Source organism: Callospermophilus lateralis, chromosome 18 (assembly GCF_048772815.1).
Source record: "Callospermophilus lateralis isolate mCalLat2 chromosome 18, mCalLat2.hap1, whole genome shotgun sequence".
NCBI lineage: Eukaryota > Metazoa > Chordata > Mammalia > Rodentia > Sciuridae > Callospermophilus > Callospermophilus lateralis.
The window spans coordinates 41,089,714-41,117,215 of NC_135322.1; the positions used below are offsets into that span (position 1 = coordinate 41,089,714).

The 27,502-nt window shown below is 49.4% G+C and overlaps 1 protein-coding gene across 1 annotated transcript; it reads left to right on the forward strand.

Annotated features, from left to right (window-relative positions):
• Positions 1-70: 70 nt before the first annotated feature.
• Positions 71-27,502, forward strand: Adgrg5 (adhesion G protein-coupled receptor G5). The gene is made up of 13 exons (XM_076839181.2): positions 71-96; positions 175-227; positions 17,953-18,052; positions 18,251-18,326; positions 19,088-19,244; positions 19,791-19,928; positions 20,659-20,775; positions 22,004-22,156; positions 22,856-22,977; positions 23,152-23,420; positions 25,232-25,349; positions 26,823-27,100; positions 27,402-27,502. Exons 3-13 carry the CDS (start codon positions 17,989-17,991, stop codon positions 27,500-27,502), a joined length of 1,593 nt encoding a protein of 530 aa, XP_076695296.2. The 5' UTR covers positions 71-96; positions 175-227; positions 17,953-17,988.

The window sequence follows — 27,502 nt, forward strand, 5'->3', positions numbered from 1 at the left end:
GGAGGGCTTGGCGAGGCCATGGGCCAGGAGGAAGCAGAGGCTGTTACGGGGAAAGAAGAAGTGAGGGGAGCGCTGTGCGGTGTGGGGCCTGGAGAGGTGGGAGAAGGGAGAGGCGAGGGGCGTGGGGTGCACAGAGAGGCCGCAGCAGCCTCCCGACTTCCCCTTCTTCTGCAGAAGCGGCAGGACGGCAGCGAGGCAGGGCCAAGAGGCCAGGCAGCAGCTTCCAGGTTCGTGTGTTCTCGGGGGACTCTCCTCCCTCACCAGCGGCGCCCTGTCCTTACCCGCTGCTGGATGTGCCCTTGCTTAGGTGGGACTTGGGGACCTCCTAGGAGCATCTGGGACTCATCCTCTTTCCCTTTTTGGGACACAACTCCAAGTCCGGGGGAAAGTAGAGATCTGTTTTTAGAAGAAACCATTTAAAATGAGAGATTAAACACTGGGTCCAAGTCCTCGTTGCCTCATGTGGCTTGGGGAAGTTCCCGGACTTAGCATTACTGAACCTCGGTTTCCTCATCTGTGAAACGGGTTGGCCTGGTTACCTGAAGTGATGGGGATGAGGGACTGTCTGGTCCCCAGCATGGGACGGGCACTCCAGGATTGAAAAGATTCCTCTCCAGGCACCCTGGATTGGAGTCTGGGGACATGGTGTCTCAGAGACATGGCCCTGGGATTGGCTGGGTCACAGACCCCCTGCTGGGTTCTGCTTGTGGCCTTCCTTGGCTCATCTGTGAAAGGGGCTGATAAGAGCATCGCACAGGGCAGTTTTACAGAGACCACAGTTTTGCTTCTCTTCTGGGTGGGTGGGGGGCCTAAACGGGGGCTCCAGGCAGTGTTTTGCAGAGGTGGCTGTTTGGTGGGACCCTGGGCAAGAGCTTGACTGGTTCTGCAGGCCCTGGTGCTGGGGGGAGAGGCTGGGCTTGGGGACCAGGACCAGGTCTGGGGAGGAAGGCAGGGCTTCCCAAGCCTGGACCTGGGTTAGGTCCTGGTTCTCAGGAGTGCAGATCATAGAAATGGTTGGTTGAGTCAGTCTCTCTCTCTCTCTCTCTCTCTCTCTCTCTGGGAAATAAGTCTCCTTGATGGTGTCATTTTACAGATGAAAAAACCTGAAGCCCAGGGAGCCAAGATTCCTCTGCCCAGGTTCCCTCGGCTGGGCACTGAGTACAGGAGCTGGTTGTCAAGTTCACGTCTTGGGAAGGCTCTGTCCTGTGTCACATGCGTCTCATTTTTCTGTTGGCCCGAATAGCTTTGCACTTGTCCAGACAGCAACTCAGTTGCCCAGCCATCTTGGGGAGGCTGCAGCGTGCAGCGGGTAGAGCGGGGACTTGGGATTGGGAGTGGAGTCCCAGCTTGGCCACTGGCCTGCTGCAGAACCCCAGGCCAACGCCTCTCTCCCGGGGTTCAGCTTCCTCGCAGCCTGTTGGAACCGTCTTGGAAGTCAGGGAGAGGGATTTCTACTTCTCCAAGGGCTCCAAGCAGTAAATTTCAGGGGAGGAAACTGGATGGCCCAGGGTGTGGGTGATGTGCGTGGGGCCCCTCTGAAGGGATAGGAAGGGCACCTGGAGGTCACATGCAGAAGTGAAGATGGTGGTTTGCCCCTAGGAAAGGGGGCAGAAGCCACGGCTTCTATTTGGGGAGCTTGGGGAAGGTGTCACTTCTGCTTTGGCCTTGATTTCTCCAGTTGTATGGAAGGGCCTTGGTACCTGGCCTTAGAGGATCCAGACTCTGGAGGTCAGATCCACTTGCCTGCTGGTCCTCAGTTTTCCAGGGGTCGGCCAGGGGTCTTCTATACTATTAGGTCCTCTTCTACTGAGGCCTCTGTTTTCATACCTGAAATATTTCCCATTTGTGCATTCAGTTGTTCCCCCAACCCATGTCTTTGTGTCTTTTCTCTGAGGTTCTGAGAGGGCAAGTGAATCACACAAGGTAACACAGCCAAACAAAGCCAAAGAGCCAAATAAGTGAGAACCCAGCACTCTGACTCCAAAGTCTCCATTTCTCTTTTAAAATGAACACATACTGATAAATAGTATTAAGAAAAATGGGTGACCATTTGGGGAAAAAGTAAACTCAAATCTATTTCTCGAATTATCTCCTAAGACCAAGGAGACAGGCTGAAGATTCCAATGTGAAAATGAAACTATAAAATTACTAGAAGAATTGCAAGAATATTCCTTTATAACATTGAAATAGGGATGGGTTTTCTAGCTAGGACTCAAAATCCAGAAGCCCGAAGAGAAAGTACAGAACTTGTAATAGACAAGGAGCTGATTTTCCTATTACAAAAGAGTTTCTAGAAATTAAAAGGAAACATATAACCCAATAATCAAAGGAACAAATGAGGAACTTGCTCTGTGGGAACCCACTTCAGCCCAGCTGGATTGTTTATAAGAGTAAAGGCTAGAACTGGCACAAATGGCTACAAATAGGGACTATTAAATCAATTCTAGCTTATTTCTACAATGTTACAGTATGTGATTGAAAAAGTGGAGTCTCTCTAGACACTGTTATACAAATCTCTCCCAGATGTATTTTCAAGCTTAGAAAGCAAAGTGTGGGGCTGGGGATGTGGCTCAGGGGTGCAGCGCCCCTGGGTTCAATCCCAGTACCAAAAAAAAAAAAAAAAAAAAAAAAAAGAAAAAGAAAAAGAAAGAAAAGTGAAACTGGCTGGCTACAGTAGGATCCCAAGTTCAAAGCCAGCCTCAGCAACAGAGAGGCGCTAAGCAACTCAGTGAGACCCTGTCTCTTAAATAAAATGCAAAATAGGGCTGGGGATGTGGCTTAGGGATTGAGTACCCCTGAATTCAATCCCTGGTACCTGCCCTCCCCCCACACACAAAAAAGCAAATGCAGGACAATACATAGGGTGGGCTACTTTTTGTATAAAGTGGGGGAAATTCTGTTTGCTTATATCTGTATGGAGAAACTCTGGAAGAGACACGGAATTCTAAAAGCAGTGGTGCCTGTGGGTAGCTGGAAATTGAGAGGGGGCGTCTTCAGGGTGGAGGACTGCTTTGCATTTCAGATTTTTGTATTTGTTTATCAAATATAAAATATTCGAAAGATGTGAATTTCTAAACTATTTGGAGTAAATGCAATGTGAGAAATGTATAATTACAATTTTGGGGGAGAACATGAGGAACTGTAGACAAGGAAAACAAAGGGGAGATTATGATCTCCCCTCTCAGAAGCGACTCCTGCCTGTTCTTGGATGTTTATCCTGCTTTTGCACATGTAAGAAATAGGATTTTGGGGAACTGGGGTTATGGCTCAGTGGTAGAGCACTTGCCTGGCACATGTGAGGCACTGGGTTCAAATCTCAGCATCACATATAAGCAAATAAATAAGTAAAGATCCCTCAATACCTAATAAAATATAAAAATATTTTTAAAAAGAAATAGGATATTTTGGCCAGGATGGGATTACATTGTTTTGCAACATGCTTTTTTGATTTTTAGAAGCAATATGTTACTATATTATTTTTTCTATGCTAACAAATAGTCATTTGGAGGATTGAAAAGAATCCTAAGTATTAAACTGTTTTTTTTTTCTTCCTGTTGTGAAGGTTATAAGCAAACACTCATAGCAAATTTATTTGTAATAGCCCCAAATTGGGAACAATCCCAGCGTCCCTTGAATGGATGCCTGGTTAAAACAAACTATGGTACATCCACACGAGATACAGCTCAGCAATATATTTTTTAAAAATACATTTGAAAAAAGCTATTGATATGCACAACTTGGATGGATCTCCAGGGGAATTATCCTGAGCAACAGAAAAAAAAAGCCAATACAACATCAAAACCAGGAAAGTAACTTTGGTACAATTTGCAGACTTTGTTCAGAGTCTACTAGTTTTATAGGCACTCATTTACGCATGTGTGTGATGTGGGTGCCTATTTAATTCCATGCAATTTTATCACATGTGTAAATTCCCATAGCAGCCACCACAACGAAGACACAAAACTGTTCTGTCACCACAAGGATCCTTGTGCTACCCCTTCATAGACATGCCCGACCTCACCCGGGGCAACCACTAATCCTTTCTCCATCTCTATAATTTTCATTTCAAGCATGCTATGCAAGTCAAATCATATAGTGCGCTCCATCTTGAGATTGGTTTTTTTCTTTCTTTCCTTTTTTTTTTTTGTCTGGAGAATTCCCTTGAGATCCATCCAAGTTGTATGTACCAATAATTGTTTGTTTGTTTTTTTTTTTTTCAAATTTATTATTATGAGTATTTTGGTACTGGGATTGAACTCAGAGGCACTCGACCACTGAGCCACATCCCCAGCCCTATTTTGTGTTTTATTTAGAGACAGGGCTTCACTGAGTTGCTTAGGGCCTTTGCTTTTGCTGAGACTGGCTTTGAATTCATGATCCTCTAGTCTCAGCCTCCTGAGCTGCCGGGTTACCAGCCTGTGCCACCGTGCCTGGAAAATTTATTATTTTTTATATTGTTGAGTTGTATTTCATGACGTGGATATACCACTTTCCATCCATTGAAGGGCATTGGGGGTCGTTTCCAGTTTGGGGCTGTTATGAATTAAGCTGCTATGAATGTTCATATACTGGTTTTCTTGTGAGCATGGGTTTTTACTTCTCTGGGATAAAAGCCCAAGAATACATTGCTAGGTTACGTGGTAGGCACACATTAGGTTTTACAGGAAACTGACAAACTGTTCCAGAGTAGTGAAGCTCTGACTTACTGAACTGTTCCTCCCTTGATGGAAGATACATTGTTTTCAAGTCTTTCTTGTTGTAAACAGTGGTATTCTAGGTATCCTTTTTTTAAAAATTTACAAAATGTGTTATATTTTCCACTTCTACTTTTAACATATCCCAGGCACTTTAGAACATCTATAATGTCTAGCTATTTTTTAAAAAAATATTTATTTATTTATGTATCTTTAGTTTTAGGTGGATACATTAGTTTGCTTTTATGTGGTGCTGAGGATGGAACCCAGTGCCTCATGCATGCTAGGCAAGTGCTCAACCATTGAACTACAGCTATTTTAAGGAAAGTACTTAGCATTTTCAACTACATATATATTAATGAAGAATACAATGTACTCACAAAACAATGGTGATCATTGTAGGAGAATGTCTTTTACATAAAACCTATCTGGCACAAGAGCTCCTTCTTCTCACCATCAAAGTCTTCTTCACGTCCTCTAACCCACTGGATAAGATTCCTAGAGGCGGTCTAACAAATCCATTTCAAAGTCTCGCCCCAAAGACACTTCTGATTTTTTAAAACAAATGGGCATTTACAAGATGTTATTTTCTAACTCAACCATCCGAGGGCAACCTTTTTGCATTTAGAATTTCCAGATGTGGTAAAACTTTTGAAAGGTTGGGGAGCAAGTTGAGAGCAGCTTTTTCATATTCTATGTGAAGGCCTTCGACAAACAATAGTAAATCTTCCCAACGAGTGGTGGGCATGGTGGACATTTCCAATCCGGTCAAACACAGCATGTTCCTCTACCTTTTCTCCCTTTGTTAGAAGGAAAACCAACTGCCCAAGAGCCGCCAACCTTTCCAGAGTCTCAGGAGTGGAAGTGCCAGATTCACAGGTCAAGGTCAAGGTCAAAGTCAAAGTGGGTCTTTGAGTCAAGGTGCAGTCTCCTGGGAACAGGTGCTGGTGCTGGCGTGCAGGTTGCTGGCCAGGCTCACGTAGTCCCCGTGAGCTGGCTAACATGTGGCTGGGCTAGCCGCCATCCACAGGCTTCTCAAATTCTAGCCTTTATGCTCCAAGATACCACTTTTTTTGGAAGGTCACACCGACTCTTTGGAGCAAAGTTCAAGTACAAAGCCTTTCTTTCCTCCAGTCCTTACCCATCACGTCCCTGTGGAAGCACCTGACATTTAAATCTGAATAATTCTAAAAATGTTTCTCTTAAACCTATTTGATTCTTCCATCCACAGCTGTATTTCCTGAAAAAAAAAATGATGCAGTATTTGTCACCACTTCCTCACAAACCAATCACTGGTTTATCCAATCTGCCATCTAGCATTTAGCCTGTGAGTGTAGCCAGTTTGCATTTATTGTAATGGTTGATGTATGTGGACTCGGTTTTTCCCATCTTCCCTTGTCCTTTCAAATACTTTATGTAAATTGCTTTTTGTTTGATTTTTGCTTTGGTTTGGTTTTTGCTTACTTCTACTTCTCTACTACATTTCAGCACCAGGGGCAGACGGTGTTTTTATTATTAGAAAAGAGGGAAAAATAAACGAGGGAAATGGAACTATACTAATGCTGTTGAAACAATGTAAAACTAAATTCTAGCAGCCCCAGTTACACACCAGCATAACGTTAATTGCAAGTCTTTCTTGTCTATTCATCATAGCAAAATTAGCAAACCTCTAATTTTCTTACTAACGTTTCACAGTATATTCTACTTCCTCTTTTTGCATAAAAGTTATACTATTTAAATATATATATATATATATATATATATATATATATATATATATATATATATATCTTTATTCATTTTTATATGGTGCCGAGGATTGAACCCAGTGCCCCACATGTGTGAGGCAAGTGCTCTACCACTGAGCCCTAACCCCAGTCCATATATACTATCTGTTTTTATTACTTTAGTGTTGCCCTTGAAACTTCACCGAAAATATTTAGCATACTAAAATCTAACATTATTTAATATATTAAATCCATTCATCTTTTTTTGAGGAGTGGGTACCAGGGATTGAACTCAGGGACACTCCACCACTGAGCCACACCCCCAGCCCTAGTTGTACTTTATTTGGAGACAGGGTCTCCCTGAGTTGCCTACCACCTCACTTTTGCTGAGGCTGGCTTTGAACTTGTGATCCTCCTGCCTCAGGCTCCCCAGCCACCCTGCCCCAGCTAATGCATCCATCTCTTTTGGGGGTGGCGGTGCTGTGGGATTGAACCCAGGTTCTTGTGCATGTGAGGCAAGCACTCTACCAACTGAGCTATACCTCCAGCCCTAACCCATCCATCTTTGAACAAGACAGAGCCTTAGAATAGTTTACTTCCAATCCCTCCCTCCCAAATCCAAGCTCTGATTGTCCAGCCTAAGCATTTTTGTGGGTATTTATTCCTGGCTCGCACTATTATTTCCATAGGGCACAGTCATAAAAATGAATTTCCTGAGTCAAAGGTTATCCAGAATATGACTTTCCTATATGTCACCCAACAGTCCCCTCTATGATGAGACTCTCAAGTCTCAGGTGGGGATTGGAGGATGGGCCTGTCCCTACAGCCTCTCTCTGGGTGTGACCTTTGCAAGTCCAGGGGTAGAAAATGAACGCTCCCGTCCTTAACTACCTCCCTGGGCCACTGCCATCAGCAGGCGTTTTGAATTTGGGGACTCTCCCTCCTGGGAGCCCTGGGAATTTTCTTCCTCAAGAGAGAAGGAAGGTTAGCTCTCCTGCCCTCTCCTGCCCTCTCCTCCCCTCTCCATTTTGTCTTCTCCGACCTCTCAATGTGTTTTTGGTTTGATTTTCTAATATCAGGTTATAGAGGTATACTTCATATACAATAAGATGCTCCCCTTCTTTTTTCGGGGGTACTGGAGAGTTGACCCAGATGTGCTCTACCCCTGAGCCACATTCCTAGCCTTCTTTTATTTTTATTTTGAGTCAGGGTCTGGCTAAGTTGCTGGGGCTGACCTGAAACTTGCAATCCCCCTGCCTCAGCCTTCTAAGGCTGTGCCACTGTATGTGGCTTCAAATTTGCCTTATTGGAGAGTAGTCTAATGAGCTTTGGTAAATGTATGCAGGCGTGTATACACATATATTACAATCAAGATATAGGACATTTCTATTGTCTTGAAAAGTTGCTTTGTGCCATTTTGTAGTTAATATCTTTTCCTTGCCCCCTTGACAACTACTGATCTGGTCTCTGATCCTAATGCTTTTACTTTTCTAAATGGTCTTGTAAATGGAATCATAGAATCTTTTGTGTCTGGCTTCATTCACTTAGCCTTGTGATTTGGAGAGTCACCAAAGCATTGATGATTTCAGCCATTCATAACTGTTCCTTGCTGAATAATATTCCACTGTAAAGATATACCACAATTGGTTTTCACCAGTTGATGGAAATTGTATTGTTTCCAGATTTTGGTTATTATGAATAAAGCCGTTATGCCTGTGGAAGTCTTCAAGTAAAAAGATTTTTTCATTTTTCTTGGGTAAATACCTAGAAGTAGAATTGTTGGTTTTAAGGTATGTGTATCTTCAGCTTTATTGGAAACTGCCAAGCTGTTTTCAAAATGGTTGTCCCATTTTGCATTCCTTTCAGAAATGGGGAGCATTCCAGATCTTCTATATCCTCCACAACACTAGACTTTCCCAGTTGTTTTAACTTTATTCATTCTAGAAGGTGTGTAGCAATATCTCATTGTGGTTTTTATTTGCATTTCCCTAATAACTATTAATATTAAACATATTTTCATGTGTGTATTTGCCATCTTTTTTAGTGTAGTGACTATTCAGCTCTTTCCCCATTTTAATTGGATTTTTCTCTTATTAGTTGCAAGAGTTCTTTATATTGTCTACATACAAGTTGTTGATGTTTTTGTTTTTTAATCAGCTATTATGTTTGGAAATATTTTCTCCCAGACTTGGCTGGTCTTCTCATTCCCTGTATGTAGTAATCTTCAAAGAACAGAACTGATGACATCTAAATTACTGTTTTTTTCTCTTATGGAGTGTGTTTTAGGTGTTGTTTCTAAGAAATCTTTTCCTAATCCAAGGTCAGGAAGAATTTCTCTCTCTCTCTTTTTTTTTCCTACAAGGTTTATAGTTTTCATTTTGTATTTCAATCTGTGGTCCATTTTGAGTTCAATTTTGTATGTTGCAAGTTGTGGATCCAAGTTCTTTTTTATTTTGGCATTGGACAGTCAAATGTTCCAGAACCACTTATTGAAGATTATATCTCTCCATTGAATTACCTTTGCATGTTTGTCAGAATTCAATTGATCAAAAAATGATAATAAGACAAATTTTAAAATAAATCAATACACAGATATATTTTTGGACTCTTCTGTTTCACTCATCTGCATGTCTGTCCTTATGCCAATAACATGTTGTCTTGATTACTATAGCTTTATGGTAGGTGTGGCATTGCCAGTGTGAGTCCTGTGGTTTTTTTTTCTTTTTCAGAATATTTTAACTATTCTAAGTCCTTTTCTTTTCTTTTGAGTAATGAGGATTGGACCCAGGGGCACTCTACTACTGAACTACACCTCCAGCCCTTTTAGTTTTATTTTTGAGACAGGCTCTTGCTAAGTTGCCCGGGCTGGTCTCCAACTTGTGATCCTCCTGCCTCATCCTCCTGAGTTGCTGGGATTACAGGTGTGCACCACTGCACCTAGTGACAGTTTTTTCCTTTCAAGTGTAAATTTTTAAAACATATTCATTTTTTAGTTGTAGTTGGACACAACAGCTTTACATATTCATTTATTGTTATGTGGTGCTCAGGATCAAACCCAGGGCCTCCCATGCGCTAGGCAGGTGCTCTATCACTGAGCCACAGCCCCAGTCCTCGAGTGTAAATTTTAGAATCATCAGTTTCTACAAAATATCCTGCAGAAATTTTGATTGGGATTGGATCTATATTCCTGAGGGACATTGCTCTTCACTTCTTTTTTATTTTCTTTTCCTGAAATGCCTATGGCTGTGGAAATATGGGCCTCTTGAAAGTTTGGAAAACTTCCCACATTATTTCTTTTTTGAAGGACTGGGCTTAAGATTGTTATTATCTCTTTCTTTGTAAGAGTTTCTGTAGAGGAGGTATTATCATTTCCTAAATGTTTGGAAGAATGTTCTGGTGAAGTCATTTGGGCTTAACATTTTCTTTATGGGAAGGTTTTTAGACTATGAATTTTAATTCATTTAATAAATAAAGGACTATTCATATTTTCTACTTCTTCTTGAGTAAGCTTTGGTAATTTGTGTCTCCTTCAAGAAATTTTTTTTTGTTTTGTATGATGAATATAATTTGTTTTTTAAATATTTATTTTTTGGTTGTAGTTGGACACCATATCTTTATTTTATTTATTTTTATGTGGTGCTGAGGATTGAACTCAGGGACTCACATGTGGTAGGCGAGGGCTCTACCGCTGAGCCACAATCCTAGCCCAATGAATATGATTTGTTAAGCCTTACATTGTTAATATTATTTCCTGACCCTTTTCAGGGCTGGAGATGGAACCCAAGGCATCCTGCTTGTTGGGCAAGTGCTCCACCCCTGAGCCACATCCCCAGCCCCTCCCTTAACTTTTTATTGTCTGTAGTTCTGCAGTGGTAGACCCTCTTTTATAGTCCATATTGGTCATTTTCCCTCCACTTGGTTTTTTTTTTTTTTTTTTGGTTAGAAATTTGTCAATTTTATTTATTTTTTCCAATAACCAACATTGAGGTTCATTGATTTGTCTTCATTTCTTTTTGATTTTCTATTTCACTGATTTATGTTCTATATAATTTTCTTTCCTTCTGCTTACTTGGTGCTTAAATTTTATACTTCACCAAGGTAGAAGCTTAGATCAGTGACTTGAAATCTTCCATCATTTCTAACATAAGCGTTTAAGGCTCTGCATTTTCTTTTCTTTTTTTTTTTTAACTTCATGCTTTTAATATTGTATGAAATTCTACAGTAACCAAGTTTACTTTCTATAAAGGTTCACTCTCATAACAGGATCTCAAAACCTCAGGTTAAAATTTAGGTAATAAAATAACAACTTTGGTTTTCAAGTGGTTTAAAATTTTTTTTAAATAATCACAGAAGCACTTACTTTAATAGCAGCATCTCACAAGAAGGGGGAAGAGCAGTAATCAGCTCAGTTAGGGACTACAAAGTAATGCCATTCAAGAAAGGACAAAGGAAGAAGAACGACAGCTATTGATCCTTAGGCCACTAATGACTTCCTCAGCCACAGAGCTGTCTCCAGAATCTCCTTATAACTGATATTTTAAGTTTCTATGTTTGCAGTAAACCTAGATCTAGTTACCACAGGCTTTATACAGACACTTTTGGGTTATAAGGTGATTCCAACAACATACTTAATGCATCTACGCTTGGTAAATATTTTTCAAATAAGTCCATCAAAATCTACATTTTCTTTTAAGCATTGCTTTAGCCACAGTTTCCCTTGTGATTTTGTTCTAACCCAGAGTTACTTAATAGCTTGTTATTAATTTCCTTGTGTTATGTTATTAATTTCTATTTTAATTCCCTCGTGGCCATAGAACTTACTTTGTATGATTTTAGTCCTGTTAAATATAGATTTATTTTATAGCCAAGTGTACAGTCTGTCTTGGTGAATGCTGTATGAATACCTGAGAAGAATGCGTACTTTGAGGCTGTTGGGTAGACCGTTCTATAAACACCAATAAGATTAAGTTGATTGACAGTGTTGCTTATGTCTTCTAGTTTTGATTTTATATCTACTTGTTCTATCAGGTACAGAGAAAGAAATATTACACCCTGCAATTATAGTTGCTGATTTGTGTGTTTCCGCTTTCAGTGGTATCAATTTTGAAGCTCTGTTATCAGGTGCATACATATTTAAGATTTTTTTTGGATGATTTTTTTATCCCTTTAGCCTTATATAATCTTTAGTTTTTAGTTTTGGGTACTGGGTGGGTTATGCCCCCAGCATAACAGGACTTAGAGAATTCATGTTGGCCATGAATTCTCTAAGTCCTGTTTTTTCAAAAATTTTGAGAGTGAGTCTCACTAAGTTGCTGAGGCTGGCCTCAAATTTGTGATTCTCCTTCCACAGTCATCTGAGTAACGGGGATTACAGGCATGTGCCATGGCTCCTGGCTCTAGTCCTGTAGAATCTTTATCCCCAACGATATTTCTATTACTTTTTTTGGATATTAATCTAACTATTCAATTTTAATTATCATCACTGTATCTGGTTCCACCATTTTACGTTGGATTTATTGGTATCTTTATATTTAATATGTCTTTCTCATAAATAGTAAACCTTGGGTTTGGCTTTCAAAATCTAGGCTGATAATCTGCCTTTTAACCAGAGCATTTGGTCCATTTATTTTTAAATTTAATATTTATATATTTATGTGTGTGTGTGTGTGTGTGTGTGTGTGTGTGTGTGTGTAACTTTTTGAATTGGCAATTGAACCCAGGGGTGGTGGAGCTGTGTCCCCAGTCCTTTGTACTTTTTGAGACATGGTCTTAAATTGCTGAGGTTGGCCTTGAGCTTGTGATGATCCTCCAGCCTTAGCCTCCTGAGTCACTGGGATTATAGGCGTGTGCCACTGCACCTGCCTTGGTCCATTTATATTTAGTGTAATTGTCTCTATGACTGGGTTTTAACCCACCATCTTGCTATTTATTTTCTCCCGTCCTGTCTATTCTTTGTTCCATTTTCTTCTTGCCCTGTCTTATTTTAGAGTGAGTATTTAAATGCCCATTTAGTTCTTTTTGCCCATTCATTGACTGGGTTAGTTGTTTTTGGTGTTAAGTTTTTCTGAGTGCTTTGTGTGTTCTGGACATTGATCCTCTGTCAGAGGAGCAGATGGCAAAGATCTTCCATTCTGTGCGCTCTCTCTTCATTCTCCAGTTTCCTTTGCTGTGCAGAAGCTTTTTAATTTGATGCCATCCAATTTGTTAACTCTTGGCATCGTGTCCTGAGCTTTAGAGATCTTGTTAAGGAAGTCACTGCCTGCACCAATATGTTTGAGAGTGGAGCCTGTGTTTTCTTCTAGAAGTTGCTAAGTTTCTGGTCTATTTCTTAGGTCTTCGATGCACTTTGAGTTGACTTTTGTGCGGGGTAAAAGATAGGCATATACATAGAAGAATGTAGAAAAATTAAATGATTTTATTTCTATGATTGTCTTATCACCTTATCTTACTGTTTTCTTTTTCTAATGCTTACTCTTGGGTTTACCATATACATATTTAACCTTCCACGACTGACCTTCAAATAACCTTGCAACACTTAACATACAACATAAACATCTGACAACAGAATAGTCCATGTTCACACTTTTGCTATTTGTGCCATTTTTCTTCCACATTATTACGATCCTCACAATATGCCTGCACTATTACAGATATAAAAATTAAGGGGTTTTATTTAACACATTTTTACCAAATCCAACACTTTTCATCTCCTTGTATAGGTCCAGATTTCCATCTGGTATAATTTACCTTCTACCCTAGGAACTTCCTTTGGTATTTCTCTCAGTTCAAGTTTGTTGGCCATGAATTCTCTAAGTCCTGGCTCATCTGAAAAAGTTCTTATTTGGCTTTCATTTTTTAAAAGATATGTTCACTGTGCATAAATTTTAAGCTGGTGGGTTTTTCTCGAAAGATATGCTGTATTTTCTTCTGGCTCGTATAGTTTTTGATCAGAAGTCTTCCCTCGTCCTTACTGTTTATCCTGGTCCACCTGGTTCTTGTTCTCCGGATGCCCTTCAAGATTTTCTTTCTTTTTGGTTTTGCGGCCACACCTCCATGATGGGACGGGGTGTGTTTTATTTAGATGCATCCTTCTGGGTTTGGCAGAGCTCCTTGGATCTATGGTTTGTTCTTTTAATAATTTAGGAAAAGTTTTAGCCATTATCTCTTCAATGTCACTCTTTTATTTCTGTTTTTTTTTTCTATTGTTTTTCTGTTTCTATTTCTGTATCTTCTCTGCCCTCTCTACTCCCAAGACTCCAATGACGTACATCTTGGAATATTGACTTTTGTCAATATTTAATTTTCACTCTTGCTCTTCATGTCTGTTACAGTTTACATGTTGAAAGTTCCCCGCAAAGTCCCTGTGTTAAGGGCTTTCTATCTAGGGTGATGCTCTGGGAGGTGATGGAAATTTGAGAGGTGGGGTCTACTCAGGGGAGACTATGGGATTTGATCCTTTCCTCCTTTCTTTTTTCTTTTTTTCTCTTCGATCTCTTACTCATGATGTAAGCAGTTTTGCTTGTCACGTCCACCTACCACGACGTGCTGCTTTGCCACAGGCCCAAAGTAATGAAGTCAATGCATCATGTCTTCTAATTTTGATTTTTTAACTTCTAAAACTGTGAGTCAAAGGTAACCTTTTTCTCTTCACAAGTTTTTATCTCAGGTATTTTGTTACAGTATTGGAAGGATGAATAACACAGTGTTTCAACCAGGGTAATCTATATTGCTCTATCTTCAGGTTTACTGAGCTTTACTTGGCTGGGTCTGGTTTGCTGATAAATCCATTGAAAGATTTCTTCATTGCTGATATGGAGTTTTCATTTCCATCACTTTTACTTGGCCATCCTTAGTAGTTTCTATTGCCTCCTACGGTTTCCCGTATGTTCTTGGAATTCATTTTTCTCACTGCATCTTTTATGTCTCAATAATGGCTTCCTTTCCTTCCTTCCTTCCTTCCTTCCTTCCTTCCTTCCTTCCTTTCTTTTCTTTTCTTTTTTCCTTCCCTCACTCCCCCTTTTCCCTCCTTCATTCATTCTTTCTTTCTTCTTTTCATGCTGCAGATTGAAACCAGGGCCTAAGCCAGCCACCACTCTACCACTGAGTTACCTCCCCAGTCCTGGGTTCCTTTTTATTTATTTATTTTTTTTAAGTGGAGTTAGGGGCTGAGTGCAGGGATATCCCACCACTGCCCTTATTTATTTGAGACAGGGTCTCTCCCAGTTGCCCAGGCTGGCCTTGGGCGATCCTCCTGTCTCAGCCTCTCCAGTAGCTGGGATTACAGCTGGGTGCCCTGCACCTGGCTAGCCCAGGCCTCTTCTTCTACTTGGTTTTGTTATGGGCCACGGAGTCCCTGACTGACCTCCAGGCACTGTGCCTAAGAGGACAGTAGTGGGTGAGTCAAACCATATCTATTCCTAGAAATGGGCATATTTTGTATCTGTGGCTTTGGTAGAGGGCATGGAGTTGATGAGTCCGCCGCTGATTCGGTTTTTTTGGTTGCCATAGTTACCGTCTACCCCACGGCGGTCACACTGTGCTGAGCACCGGGGCTTGAGTCCCCGGGGATTTTCTCCGTGTCCCTGTTTGGTGCTCAGCTTGCACAACGTGACGCCGACGGGCTCTCGGTCCGGGTTCTAGCTCCTTCCCCAGCTTAGTCTGCGGTTGCTCGTCCCCCGGTGCCAGTTCTGTGGTGGGGGCGGCGGCTTCTGGTTCTCCTGCTCCAGTTTCGGTCTTAGACATTCAGACGCGAGCCCAGGAGGGGGACTCGCCAGGGTTCCTGTTTTCCTCCAAACTCAGGGCAGGTGCGGGAGTGCGGGCGGACTTCCTGGCCCCCACCCCAGGGAGCCACCTGATGGCGGGAGGTCCTAGGTCCTGAGCGGCTGGGGGCCTGCTCCCGCCCCTTCCCGACGGTGGCTGACCTGCTCCGGCCAGTGTCCAGGGGCTCTTACCGTCGGTGCAGGGTGGGGGCGGGGCGGTTTCTGTTCTTGCCCGAGAGGGATCAGAAACCGCCTGGAGCAGGTCAGGGACCCAGGAGAGCCAGGCGTCCCCAGGGCACCCGCACCACCTTGAGCTCTGCAGACCCAGAGCTCAGGAAGGCCTCTCCCCGCACTGCTGCCCCTCCCTGAGCCCTTGGCAGGTCCTGCCTGTCCTTGTCACCATGGGGCCTCTCTCAGGCCCCGCCCCTGCCAATCAGTCTCATCAGCTCCCAGGGGAGGACTGGGGGAGGGACTGTCTGGAGGTCTGGACTCCTTTTATTTATTTATGTATGCATTTATTAAATGTATAACTACGTTTTTTTTTTGGTAGTTGTAGATGGACAGCAAGCCTTTATTTTATTTTTATGTGGTGCTAAGGATCAAACCCAGTGCCTCACACGTGCTAGGCAAGTGCTCTGCCACTGAGCTACAGCCTCAGCCTTGAGCTCCTTTGAAATCTGGATCTCTCCGGATGCTAAGCTGCCACTCTAGCCAGGAAGAATTCCTTAAGATTGAGACAGGAGGATAGCAAGGTGGAGGCCAGCCTGGGCCACTTAACCAGACTCTTGTTGTAAGGGTCCGGGGAAGCGTCGGAGAAAGAGACCACAAGAGACCAGCCTCATGCAATAAGCAGGGGGAAGTTTTATTGAACCAGCATGCTGGGGCTCCGTGCCCACTCAAGAAAGGAGAGCAGCCCAGAGCCCAGAGCAGAGGTTAAGCAGAGCTTAAGTACACTTTTTGGAGAGGGCAGGGGGCTTTGCATACATCAGAACAAATCATCATGAGGCGCGGGAAAATTGAACAACAACTCTGAGTCATGATTAGTACATTCATTGGCAGGAACAGATTGGACAGGGGTGATTGGCCACTTCTAAGCGGGATACACATTTAAACTGATTGGTTTTAGGTCCTGCGATGTCTACGTGCCAGCTTCACAGAACCCCAGGTTATTAGACAACCAGAGGAGTCAGTGAGAATATTTACTGGGCAGTTCGGGTTATTGTCCTAACAGCTACAGAGATTACAGGTTCCGGGGGTAGCAGAGGAATTTAACAATACTTGGTCTTTTACTTTTTAACCCAAGCCTTGCAGTTTAGAAACTTCACAATGTCCGGTCTTTTACACTTTAACTCAGGCTCTGCGGCTTAGAATCAGCTTAAAAATTTTACCCTTACATTGTCTCAAATTAAAAAAATATAAGACCCAGCAGCTCGGGAGGCTGAGGCAGGAGGGTTGTGAGTTCCAAGCCAGCCTCAGCAATTTTAGCGGGGATATAGAGCATCCCTGGGTTCAATCCCCAGTTCTGGAAAAAAAAAAAAATTCTTCCAGATATGGATTGTTTTCTTCTGGTCTCCTCACGGGCCACTGTGCTTTCTGTGCAGAGTGTAGAAAGGGGAAAGAGTTCCTCTCCATGGCACCTGGGCACCACCTTGAACCTGTGTTCCAAATACTCTCAGAAACCAGCTCGGTGGGTTGCCCTGGACCTCAGCCCTCGAAGGGCTCAACAATGGATCAGTAAATTGTTCGGCTTTTTTCCACGGTCACGCTGGAGTGACATTCTCTCGCGGCTGTCTACATCCAAAGTGGAAGTGGAAATCATTTTAATATGCCTTTTACACAAGGAGAAACAACTTTCCTGTTCAGTGTTGCTATGACGACTACATAAATCTTAGCCCTTGGAGGAATCCCTTCTGGAGCCTTCTTTTCCCCTGCCCCTCGGGACAGGGTGTGCCCCGATGGAACCCAGGGCCTCACATGCGCTAGGCAAGCTCTCTACCCCTGAGCCACAACCCCAGCCACCCCGCCCATCCTGTTCTTAACCATCAGCCTCTTGGCACAGTTTCTGGGGAGCAGCTTCACCTGTCCTGCGGTGGGGATTCCTGTACATCGTGTGTTCTTTCGTGGTTCGCTTCCTCATTTTGTTGGGGTGCATCCTCCAGCAGCTTTCTGAGAAAGGGCGCCTGTGTCGAAGTATCCGGTAATCCTTGTTGGGACGATCTACTTTTAAGAGTGGAGCACTAAAAACTCCATTGCTTGTCTGGGCTTGGGGACCGGGAGAGCTTTCCCATCAGTTAGATCTTGGCCATTTCACTGAGGAACACCGAAATGCTGGTAGCCTTAGGATACTCTCCTTGGAACAGTCAGTTTAAGCAGTTTCTTGGTTCCTGTGAGAAGATCCTGACCCAGGGCAGGTTAATGTCAGGGAGGGACTGACTTAATGTTGCTTGTTCCCAGTCCCCCCCTGGATGAGGTGGGGAGCTCCACGGAGTCCCCAGAGAGTCCACTTTATGGGAGGGGTGTCTTAGGCGGAGCTGTGGATGGCGGCTGTTACCCAGTGAACAAACATTCTGGAGTCACAGAGACCCGGCTTCAGGCACCTTCAAGCAAAGCGAGACCCCGCCCTCCCAGCCTCAGCCTCCTCCTCTGAACCGCAGGCGTAGTGAGGAGCTAAGAAGAGGCTGCAGGTCCCAACCCCGGGACAGGCCAGGCTCCTGGGAGAAGTCAGAGGTGGCTCTTTGACCACGTTGAAGGTGGTATGTGCACGTTTCCCAGGGCAGGAGCTACTTTTGGAGAGACCTGGCCAAGGGCATGGATGGCTGCAGGACCCTTTTCGTCTGCCTGTGCTTTCTGATTTCTCAGGGCACGATCGCAGGTAAGAAGGCTCCGCTGGCCGGGTCAGACCCCATGAGGCCCAGGGCGGTGCTGTGGAAGGCCGAGGCCTCGAACCCAGGCAGATGGAAAGGGGGCCACCTAGTCCTCCTGGGGGCAGCAGCTTGGCAGGTCCAGAGGCCGTGGGCCAGAGGGCAGCTGAGGGTGCAGGCTGAGGGGAGGACGGTCTTGCCCCCCACAGAGACAGCACAAGAACTCCTGAGCTGGATGCGGGACATGGAGCAGGCCAAGGGCCGGAAGCTGACTTCTCCTGCTCGGTGAGTGGTGTCCAGCTGAACCTCTTGGTCGACTGTGCTCCCGCCCAACTGTACCCCGAATTAGTGCCCCAGGCCTGGTCCAGTGCAGACTCTCTGCTTCCTTCTTTTCTTGTGGTGCTGAGTATTGAATCCGGGGCCTTGCACAAGCTAGGCAAGTCCTGTGTCACTGAGCAACCTCGAGACAGGGCCTCGCCAAGTTGCTGTGACTAGCCTTAAATTTGCAATCCTCCTGCCTCAGCCTCCTGAGTTGCTGGAATTATAGGCATGCCCCTCGGTGCCAGCCCAGGGTAGACTCTTAACGGCATTTGTCAGGTTGTGTTCATCGAGAAACCACTGTGTGCCTGACGCTAGGTTCTGGAAATGGAAAAGAGACATGTCCCTGCCCTCCTGGAGTGTTTTGTCTAGGACAGGAGCCCTGAACCATAGATGTCATAAAACCAAGTGGGTCTCTGCCTTTTCCATGGTCTGTGACGCAGTGACCAAGCAGCTCTGGGTGAGAGGTCAATGCTGGTGACCCACTTGGGCCAAGAGCCGCCACTAGGGGGAGCAGTCAGGGAAGGCTTCCTGGAGGAGGTGACAACAAACTGGGACCTGAAGAGGAGTCAATGGGAGAAGGAGATGGGTGGGAAGCCCAGGTCAGGGTGTGACAGGGACACTGCAGTGGTCTGGAGTGGGAGTGACAGGCTGGGGCACGGGAGACCCTGCATGCGCAGGCCACCCACAGCTCTCTTTTGCCCCTTGGCCGCGTGTCGGGCCCTCAGGCAGGTGGAGGGCCTGGAGCAGAGGCTGCTGAACGCCAGCTTCTGCGGCAACAGCCTGACCCTGGAGACACGCACCATCCAGTCTCTGGTCTTCAAGCTGGGCTGCGACTTCGCTGGCCTCGCACTGAGCAGCCGCACTCTGGAGCAGGTCTCGCAGGTCAGAGGTGGCCGGGAGAAGGGGTGGCCCGAAGTCCTGTGGGAGTTGAAGGTCCGCACTGTCCCCAGGCTCCACGGCCTGGCCCCAGCCCAGGCGCCACCCCGAGCGGCTGAAGCTGCCTCCTCTGTAAACGGGGAGAATGGGAACAGCAGGAAGGGAGGCGCCCCTGGCCCCTGAAGGACGGTGCCTTCGTCCCCCTTTGCCCTGAGTCAGATGGAGGTGTGTCCCTCGGGGGGCAGCGTTGGGAGAGGCCAGGGAACCTGGCTCCGCTAGTACCTGCGAGATCCTGGCTGGATGCCTGGTTGGTACCGGTGCTGACCCGGTTCCATGCTCAGGGACCTCAGTTGGGTGGGGTCCGGAACCCAAGCTCGAGGCTGGAGCCCCTGATGGACGCTGGGCCCTGGGGCCAGGGGAGGGGCAGTCCTAGCTTTGCCAACCGAGGCCCCGGGGAAGGCACTGCAGAGGGTGAGGCCCGGAAGGTTTGGTGGGGAGTGGGGACAGCAAAGGCACTGGGGCAGGCCCGCAGGCCCTGGACACCGGGCTCAGCCTGTCTGTGGCCCTCGGCAGACCCGGGTCCCGCACGCCATGCAGTTCCCCGCAGAGCTGACCCGAGAGGCCTGCGCTGCCCGGCCCCGGGAGCTGCGGCTCATCTGCGTCTACTTCTTCACCACCTACTTTTTCCAGGTCAGCAGGTGGTGGGTGGAGGAAGGAAGGTGCTGGCCCCTTCCCGGGGACACTGCAGGCCACTGCTGGCCTCTGAGTGGGGACCAGCCCACTTGGCCGGCCATTGGCCCTTACTGGGCCTCATTTTCCCCACAAGCTGTAGGGAGGTGCCATCACAATCTGCAAATTAAGCCTAAGAAGGCTCGCAGGTGTGCGCCCGTGTGAGAGACAGACACCGAGGCACAAGGTCCCTGCCCTCGAGAATCCTGTCTCCACACCTGGACTTTGGGGATTTGTTGGGTGCAGTGGCGCACACCTGTAATCCCAGCGGCCGTGGAGGCTGAGGCAGGAGGACCATGAGTGAAAACCAGCCTCAGCCAAAGCGAGGTGCTAAGCAACTCAGTGAGACCCTGTGTCCAAATACGAAATAGGGCTGGGGATGTGGCTCAGTGGTCAAGTGCCCCTGAGTTCAATCCCTCGAACCCCCCACCCACCTCACACAATGAGGGTGGGGGCTGGGTGTCCCCAAGGGACAGTGCCAGGGGAATCTAGACAAGGTGCCGCTCAGCCTTGGCTTTGAAATTGAGGACAGGTGTGAGGTGAGGGCTTGAGGGTGGAATGCGTTAAACAAATGGGCAGCGCGCCCCCTGGTGGTGGGTGAGAGGATCGCCCCAGGTGGTGGGAGGAGGGGCTGGGAAAGAGGGCTCTGGCCTCCCCTGGGCCCTCAGCCCTTGGTCCACTGTCCTTCCAGGATGAAAGCAACTCATCCCTGCTCAACAACTACGTCCTGGGGGCCCAGCTGGACCACAGCCACGTGGACAACCTCACAGAGCCAGTCAACATCAGCTTCTGGCACAACCAAAGCTTGGTACTGTGGGAGTACCCCCCTTTCCGCCCCACTCCTGCCCCTCTGTGGGTCTCCTGTTGAACACTGGTCTGACCAAACGCAAACCGGAGGAACCGCCGCATTCTGAAAATCCCTACTAAGGAGATGAGAAACTTTCACTCATTGCGTTCTTCAGGATTCTTTCTGTTGCTAATGATAGGAGACCACCTCAAGCCCGCTTAAGCACAAAAGGGAATTCTTGGCTCACGTCAATGACATGTCCAGGGGTGATCCACCTTCAGGCATGGCTGGATCCAGGGACTGACATAGTACTATTATGGGTCAGTCTCTCTCCATCTCTCAGCAATTGTTTCCTAACTTGGCAAGATGGGTGCTAATCAGACGGGCTTCCTTTCCCTCTTTCCAGGGGGTCTACCTTACCAGTGCCAATCAGGATCCAGGGTCCTAAAGGCTCCACTGGGTCTTGTGTCCATCCCTGAACCAGTCTCTATGCCCAGGGGCATGGAACGTGTGGATCGGCCCCACCTGGGTCACGTGGGGTGGAGGAGTGAACACCCTGGTAGTGGAATAGGGGGAAGGGCTGTGAGGTGAACAGAGCCCAGTGCCCTGTTTCCCTGTCCCTGTCCTTGCCGAAAAGCTCAGAGCCCTGTCCTCTGGCTCATGTCCCTGGGGCTTCATCAGAACTGCCCTGCACCTTCCTTCCCTGCTCCGGGCAGTTCCCTCCCCCTGGAGCGAACGCCCCACCTCCAGTGTCGTGGAAATCTGGAAATGGGGTGGAGGCTTCGGTGCCCCGCCTCCTGGCCCTTCCTCTGCGGTCTCCAAGGCACTGCCCAGTGTGGCTGGAATGGGTCTCTCCCCCTCTGGGCCTAGGTCTGGGTCATCCGTGGCCCTCACCAGGGGAGATAGGGGACCGCTGGCTATAGAGCACCTGCCATGCCAGAGGCCAGCGCTGGGCCTCAGGAGGCCCCGTGGACTTTCATTTTGCACCAGCCTCGTAACCTGGGCATGAACGACCCTATTTTGCAGACCAGCAGACTAGGCTCAGAGAAGCCTAGCGTCTTGCCCAGGTCCCTCTGAGAGTCCCTGGTGGGCGTGTGGTCGGCATCTGGGACTGTCCCATGCCCAAGCTCAGCCCGTGCCCCGTACCTGTTGGAGGGAGGCAGCGGAGCCTGCTTTGCCCCTTGACGCTCAGACCCTGAAGTCTGGCCCCTCGCTGCTCCCCCGGGACTGACCCAGCATCTCCCCTCAGGAAGGCTACACATTGACCTGTGTCTTCTGGAAGAAGGGAGCCAGCAAGCACCACTGGGGGGGCTGGAGCCCCGAGGGCTGCCGCACGGAGCAGCCCTCCCCCTCCCAGGTGCTCTGCCACTGCAACCACCTCACCTACTTTGCTGTTCTCATGGTACGTGTGCATCCAGGCTGGGCGAGGGAGTCAGAGCCACACAGGGCTCCATGCCCCTGGCAGAGGGGCAAGGCAAAAGCTGGTATAAGGGAAAGAAAATCCAACTCAAGTGGGCTTAAATCACATACACACAAAGAAACTCAGGGGCTCATGTTCCTGAAAAGGTTGGGTCATGGAGGCTTCAGGCATGGCTTGGTCCAGGAACTGAATAGCACTGAGACAGGATTCTCTCTCTGTTCTTCAACTGTGTTTGATCCGTGCTGGCTTGGCCCTCCAACAGGGTCTCCCCACTGGATAATATGACTGCCAGCAATTCCTGGCTCATGCCCTGGGAGCTTTCAGGCCAGTGGAATAAAAGCCTTTCTTACCCAATTCTGCCAACTAGTCTTGGGACTGAATCCTGTGGCTTGATGTGTATCATGTGCTCATCCCTTGAGCCAATTGCTATGGGCAGGAGGAGGAAGGCTCTGATAGGCCAGGCCTGGTAGCCCGTCCATGCAGGGGGTGGGAGAAGTGGGGCCCCTTCCCACAGGGGCACGGAGAATGGGGGAGGGGCATTTGCATGGGAGGGGGGATGGGAGTTTCTGGGGGAGAGTCGCTACATCTGCCAGGGTGGCTGGGCTTGCGGGGAAGGGACTCTCCGTCAAGGGCCGAGGAGGGCAAGTCCACGCTCCGGCTCCAGCCCCCTCCCTCCCGCAGCAACTCTCGCCGGCCCCGCTCCCCGAGGAGCTGCAGGCCCCCCTTGAGTACCTGTCCCTCGTGGGCTGCAGCATCTCCGTGGTGGCCTCGCTGCTCACCATCGTGCTGCACCTCTATGCCAGGTATGCCCCTGCCTCCGCGCCCAGCTCGTCCCCGGCTGCTCGGCCTCCTCCTGGTCCCCGCCGGGTCTCCTAGGGCGGGGCCAGGAGGCAGGGGTCACAGCGCACGCAGTGGGGTCACTGTGCAGCCAGCGGGTGGCGCTGCCTGGTGACATCCGGCCCGTGCTCCCACCCCAGGAAGCCGAGTGACGCCGTCACGCACATCCACCTGAACCTGCACGGCTCCGTGCTGCTCCTGAACGCGGCCTTCCTTCTGAGCGCCACGGCGGCCGTGGCCCCGGTGCCTGGGCCCGCGTGCTCGGCCCTGGCGGCCACGCTGCACTTCGCGCTGCTCAGCTGCCAAACCTGGATGGCCATCGAGGGCTTCAACCTCTACCTTCTCCTCGGCCACGTCTACAACGTCTACATCCGCAGATACGCGCTCAAGCTGGGCGCCCTGGGCTGGGGTGAGCTGGCCTGCCCACTTAGGGGTCAGCGGGCCCAAGTGGCCGCCGTGCCACCCCCGTGTCTCTGTCAACACACACAGTGCACCGCCATCTCATCACCATCTGCACCTCCACCTCCGCCGTCACCCCACCAACCCCTCCAACCCCTCCAAACACCATTACCACCTCCTCATCACCTCCTCCAGCTCCACCACCATCACCACCTCCATCACCACTATCACCTCTGCCTTCAACCCACCATTACTACCACCACCACATCACCTCCTCCAGCTCCACCACCACCACCTCTACGCCCATCACCACCTCCATCAGCACTCTAACCTCCATCTTCAACCCACTATTTCTACTACCACCATATCACCACCTCCAGCTTCACCTCCAACACACCATCACCACAACCATCAGCTCCAGACCCCCTCTAACCCACCATCACCATCACCATAACCACCACCACCTCTATCTCCATCACCATCATCACTTCCAACACAACCATCACCACCACCATCACCCCCACCAACTCCACTTCAACCACCATTACTACCACCACCACATCACCTCCAGCTCCACAATTACCACCTCCACTTCCACCTCCAACACCATCACCATCACCTCCACCACCACTATCAGCCCCACCAACCCCCCTCCAGCGCACCATAACTACACCACATCACCACCCCACCGCTCCACCTCCATCACCATCATCACCTCCACCACCATCTCCACCATTATCATCACCATCACCATCAGCTCTACCACCTCCACCAACACCATCACCATCACCTCCACCTCCACCACCACCCTCACCACCTCTACCTCCAACCACCATTACTACCACCACATCCCTACCTCCAGCTCCACCTCCATCACCACTATCATCACCACCATCTCCACCACCATCTCCACCGCCATTAGCTGTACCACCTCCACCTCCATCACCACCATCTCCACCACCATCTCCACCGCCATTAGCTGTACCACCTCCATCTCCAGCACCACCATCACCACCTCTACCTCTGGCCACCATTACTACCACCACATCCCTACCTCCAGCTCCACCTCCATCACCACCATCTCCACCACCATCTCCACCACCATCTCCACCGCCATTAGCTGTACCACCTCCACCTCCATCACCACCATCTCCACCACCATCTCCACCGCCATTAGCTGTACCACCTCCACCTCCAGCACCACCATCACCACCTCTACCTCTGGCCACCATTATTACTACCATCACATCACCACCTCCATCAGCTCCATCACCCACCTCCAATCCCACCATCAACCCCATTACTTCCTCCCACTACCATCATCACCTCCACCTCCACTTCCAGTTCACCATTGCCACCATCAGCTCCATACTCTCACCTCCATCCCTCCCTTGCTCCTACCACCATCACCACCTCCACCTCCATCACCACCATCCCCTGCCCCACCGTTTCCACTACCTCCCACCATCATCTCCATCGTCACCACCACCCTCCTCATCCTCACCACTGTCGCTACCATCATCGGTGCCTCCATTACCACCTTCCCCCTTTTCAATTATGTCTACTTCCTCTCTCCCATTTGCTCCCCACCCCACCTTCCCCGGGGGGTCCCCTCTACTGCCCCTCCTGTTCTGTCCTAGCGCTGTCCCTAATGAAGAGCCTCCTCCGAGAGCGAGAGCGAGAGCGAGAGCGCAGGCTCAGTGCTCAGAGGCTGGAGCTCAGCGCGGCCCTCCCCTCCCCTGCCCAGGGGGGTTCCCTGTTAGCAGGCCCAGAGATGAGGGTCAGCCCTTTGGGCCTCCTGAGCCTTTGTCCCACCCTCAGGGGTCCCTGCCCTCCTGGTGCTGCTTCTCCTCGCCGTCGAGAGCTCCGTGTATGGGCCCCGCGTGATTCCCATCTCCGGGAGCCTGGAAAATGGCACGATCATCGGGAACACGTCCATGTGAGTGCCTGGCGCTGGCAGGAGCGCCCCGTGGGCCTGGGGCTCTAGACGGGTGTCCTGCAGGTCAGGCCTGGCTGGAGGGCGAGGAGGTAGCTCAGACGGGGAGGTGGCCAGGGGGCTGCACCAGCTGTGGCCAGGAAGCCGTGGGTCAGAGGGCACTGCCCACTCAGCCCCCCAGGCCGGCAGTGGAGCCTGCCTGTTGGGCACAGCCCTGGCCTGCAGCTCCCAGTGGACTGTCCAGCACAGCCTGCCCCTGACCATCCTGCTCAGCCCCATGCTTCACTGGCCCAACTCTGTCTCCTCCTGACCTGCTCCAGGGCACGACCTTGCCAGGCCCCACAGACCCCCCTGGCTGAGAAGAGAGTGCGTGGACCTGCCGGAGGGCAGGGCAGGGATGGGGCTCAGTGTCCTTGGGGCTGGACGGCAGGCAAGGCCCCTGGGGGCCCGGGGACAGTCTGCTGCCTCCTCCTGGAACCTGTGGCATCAAGCCCTGCTGTACAGTTAGGACAGCGAGACACAGAAGCCCTGGAACCCTGTCCAGGAGACCCAGGCCGTCAGTGGCAGCCAGTGAGCCCAACCACCAGGCCGGCCTCATCCCCACTGCCCCCGGGGGCTCAGAGCTGAGTGAGGGGAGGGGGCCACTTTCTCTCTGGAGGTCGGGTTGTGTCTCCAAGGAGGTGTGGCTCACCCTCGTCAAAGATGTGCTTTACTATATACTATGTGATATGGACCGAAGAGTTGAAGTGACACATGACAGGGACGTTAGGGACCCTAGGCGAGGCACTAGCTTCCCTGTGTTTTTCCCTCCCCTCTCTCCGCCTCCGGAAGCCATAACTCTGGCTTTTGTGACCCTCTTTCACCTCTTAACCGTCATTAATACCCTCGCATTCCTCACGCGACCCTGGAACACGACCCGAATGTCCACCGACAGGATTAAGAGGGTGAAGGGGCTGTTGCTGCTAGTGCATCACCCAGCAGTGACATGAACCCCAGCGCTGTTCACAGGCAGTGGCTGCAGCAGCAGGAGCCCCTGGGGTCCCTGAGCAGGTGACTGTGACAAGGGCACAGGATCTAGGCTTGGACCAAAGGGCTTCAAGTCCCACCTCTGCCCCTGACTAGTGTGTGGGTCGGACTCCAGCAGGACTGGAGGTTCCTGAGCCGGAGCCTCAGTTTCCTCGTCCTCAGGGTGGGGAGGGATAGTGCCCGCCGTGTGGGTCATGAGAACCGCGCGGCACCGTCCACGCCAGGCAGCCGCACAGCGCTCAGGTTGGGTAAGAGGCGGCACCTCTGGCCAGGAAGGATAGGAAGGGCTCAGGACCTAGGGCCAGGGTCGGGGGAGAGAGGGAGGAGGAGAGGGGAAAGGGAGAAAAGAAGGAAACAGTCGTCTGGGCCGCAAGACAAGGGGGCATCCAGAGGCAGCTGGCCTCCCTGGGCTCGGAGCTGCGCTGACCTGGTGCTTCGCTGTCCCTGCAGGTGCTGGCTGTGCAGCCCCGTGGTGCACCAGGTCCTGGTCATGGGCTACAGCGGCGTCACCTCCCTGTTCAACCTGGCGGTGCTGGCCTGGGCGCTCTGGGCCCTGCGCAGGCTGTGGGCACAGAACAGGGCGCTGAGCAGCCGGGCCTGCAGGGACGCTGTCACCGTGCTGGGCCTCACCGTGCTGCTGGGCACCACCTGGTCCTTGGCTTTCTTCTCCTTTGGCATCTTCCTGCTGCCCCAGCTCTTCCTCTTCACCATCGTCAACTCGCTCTATGGTGGGCCTGGGGGGCAGGAGGCCTGTGGGTTGCTCGCAGCAGTCGGCAGGTCGGGGGCGAGGGGACCAGGGGCCCTGCTCCACTGCTGAGCGGGGTGCAGCCTCACCTGCACAGAAGTGCCCTCTGGGGCAGCGGGGCCGGTCCTCTGGCTCCTAGAGGCCATTCCTTCTGTCCTCCAAGAGGAGGAGGCTCTGAGAACTACTGAGCCCAGGGAGGCCCCGCTCAGCCCGGCTCGGGGTCCCTCGGCTCCTGGCGAGGCTCCTGCTCTCAGCGATGCCCACTGACCGGTCCTTTCTTGCAGGTTTCTTCCTCTTCCTGTGGTTGTTCTTCCAGAGGTGCCACTCGAAGGCGGAGGCCAAGGCAGAGATGGAGGCCTTCAGCTCCTCCCAGATGACGCAGTGA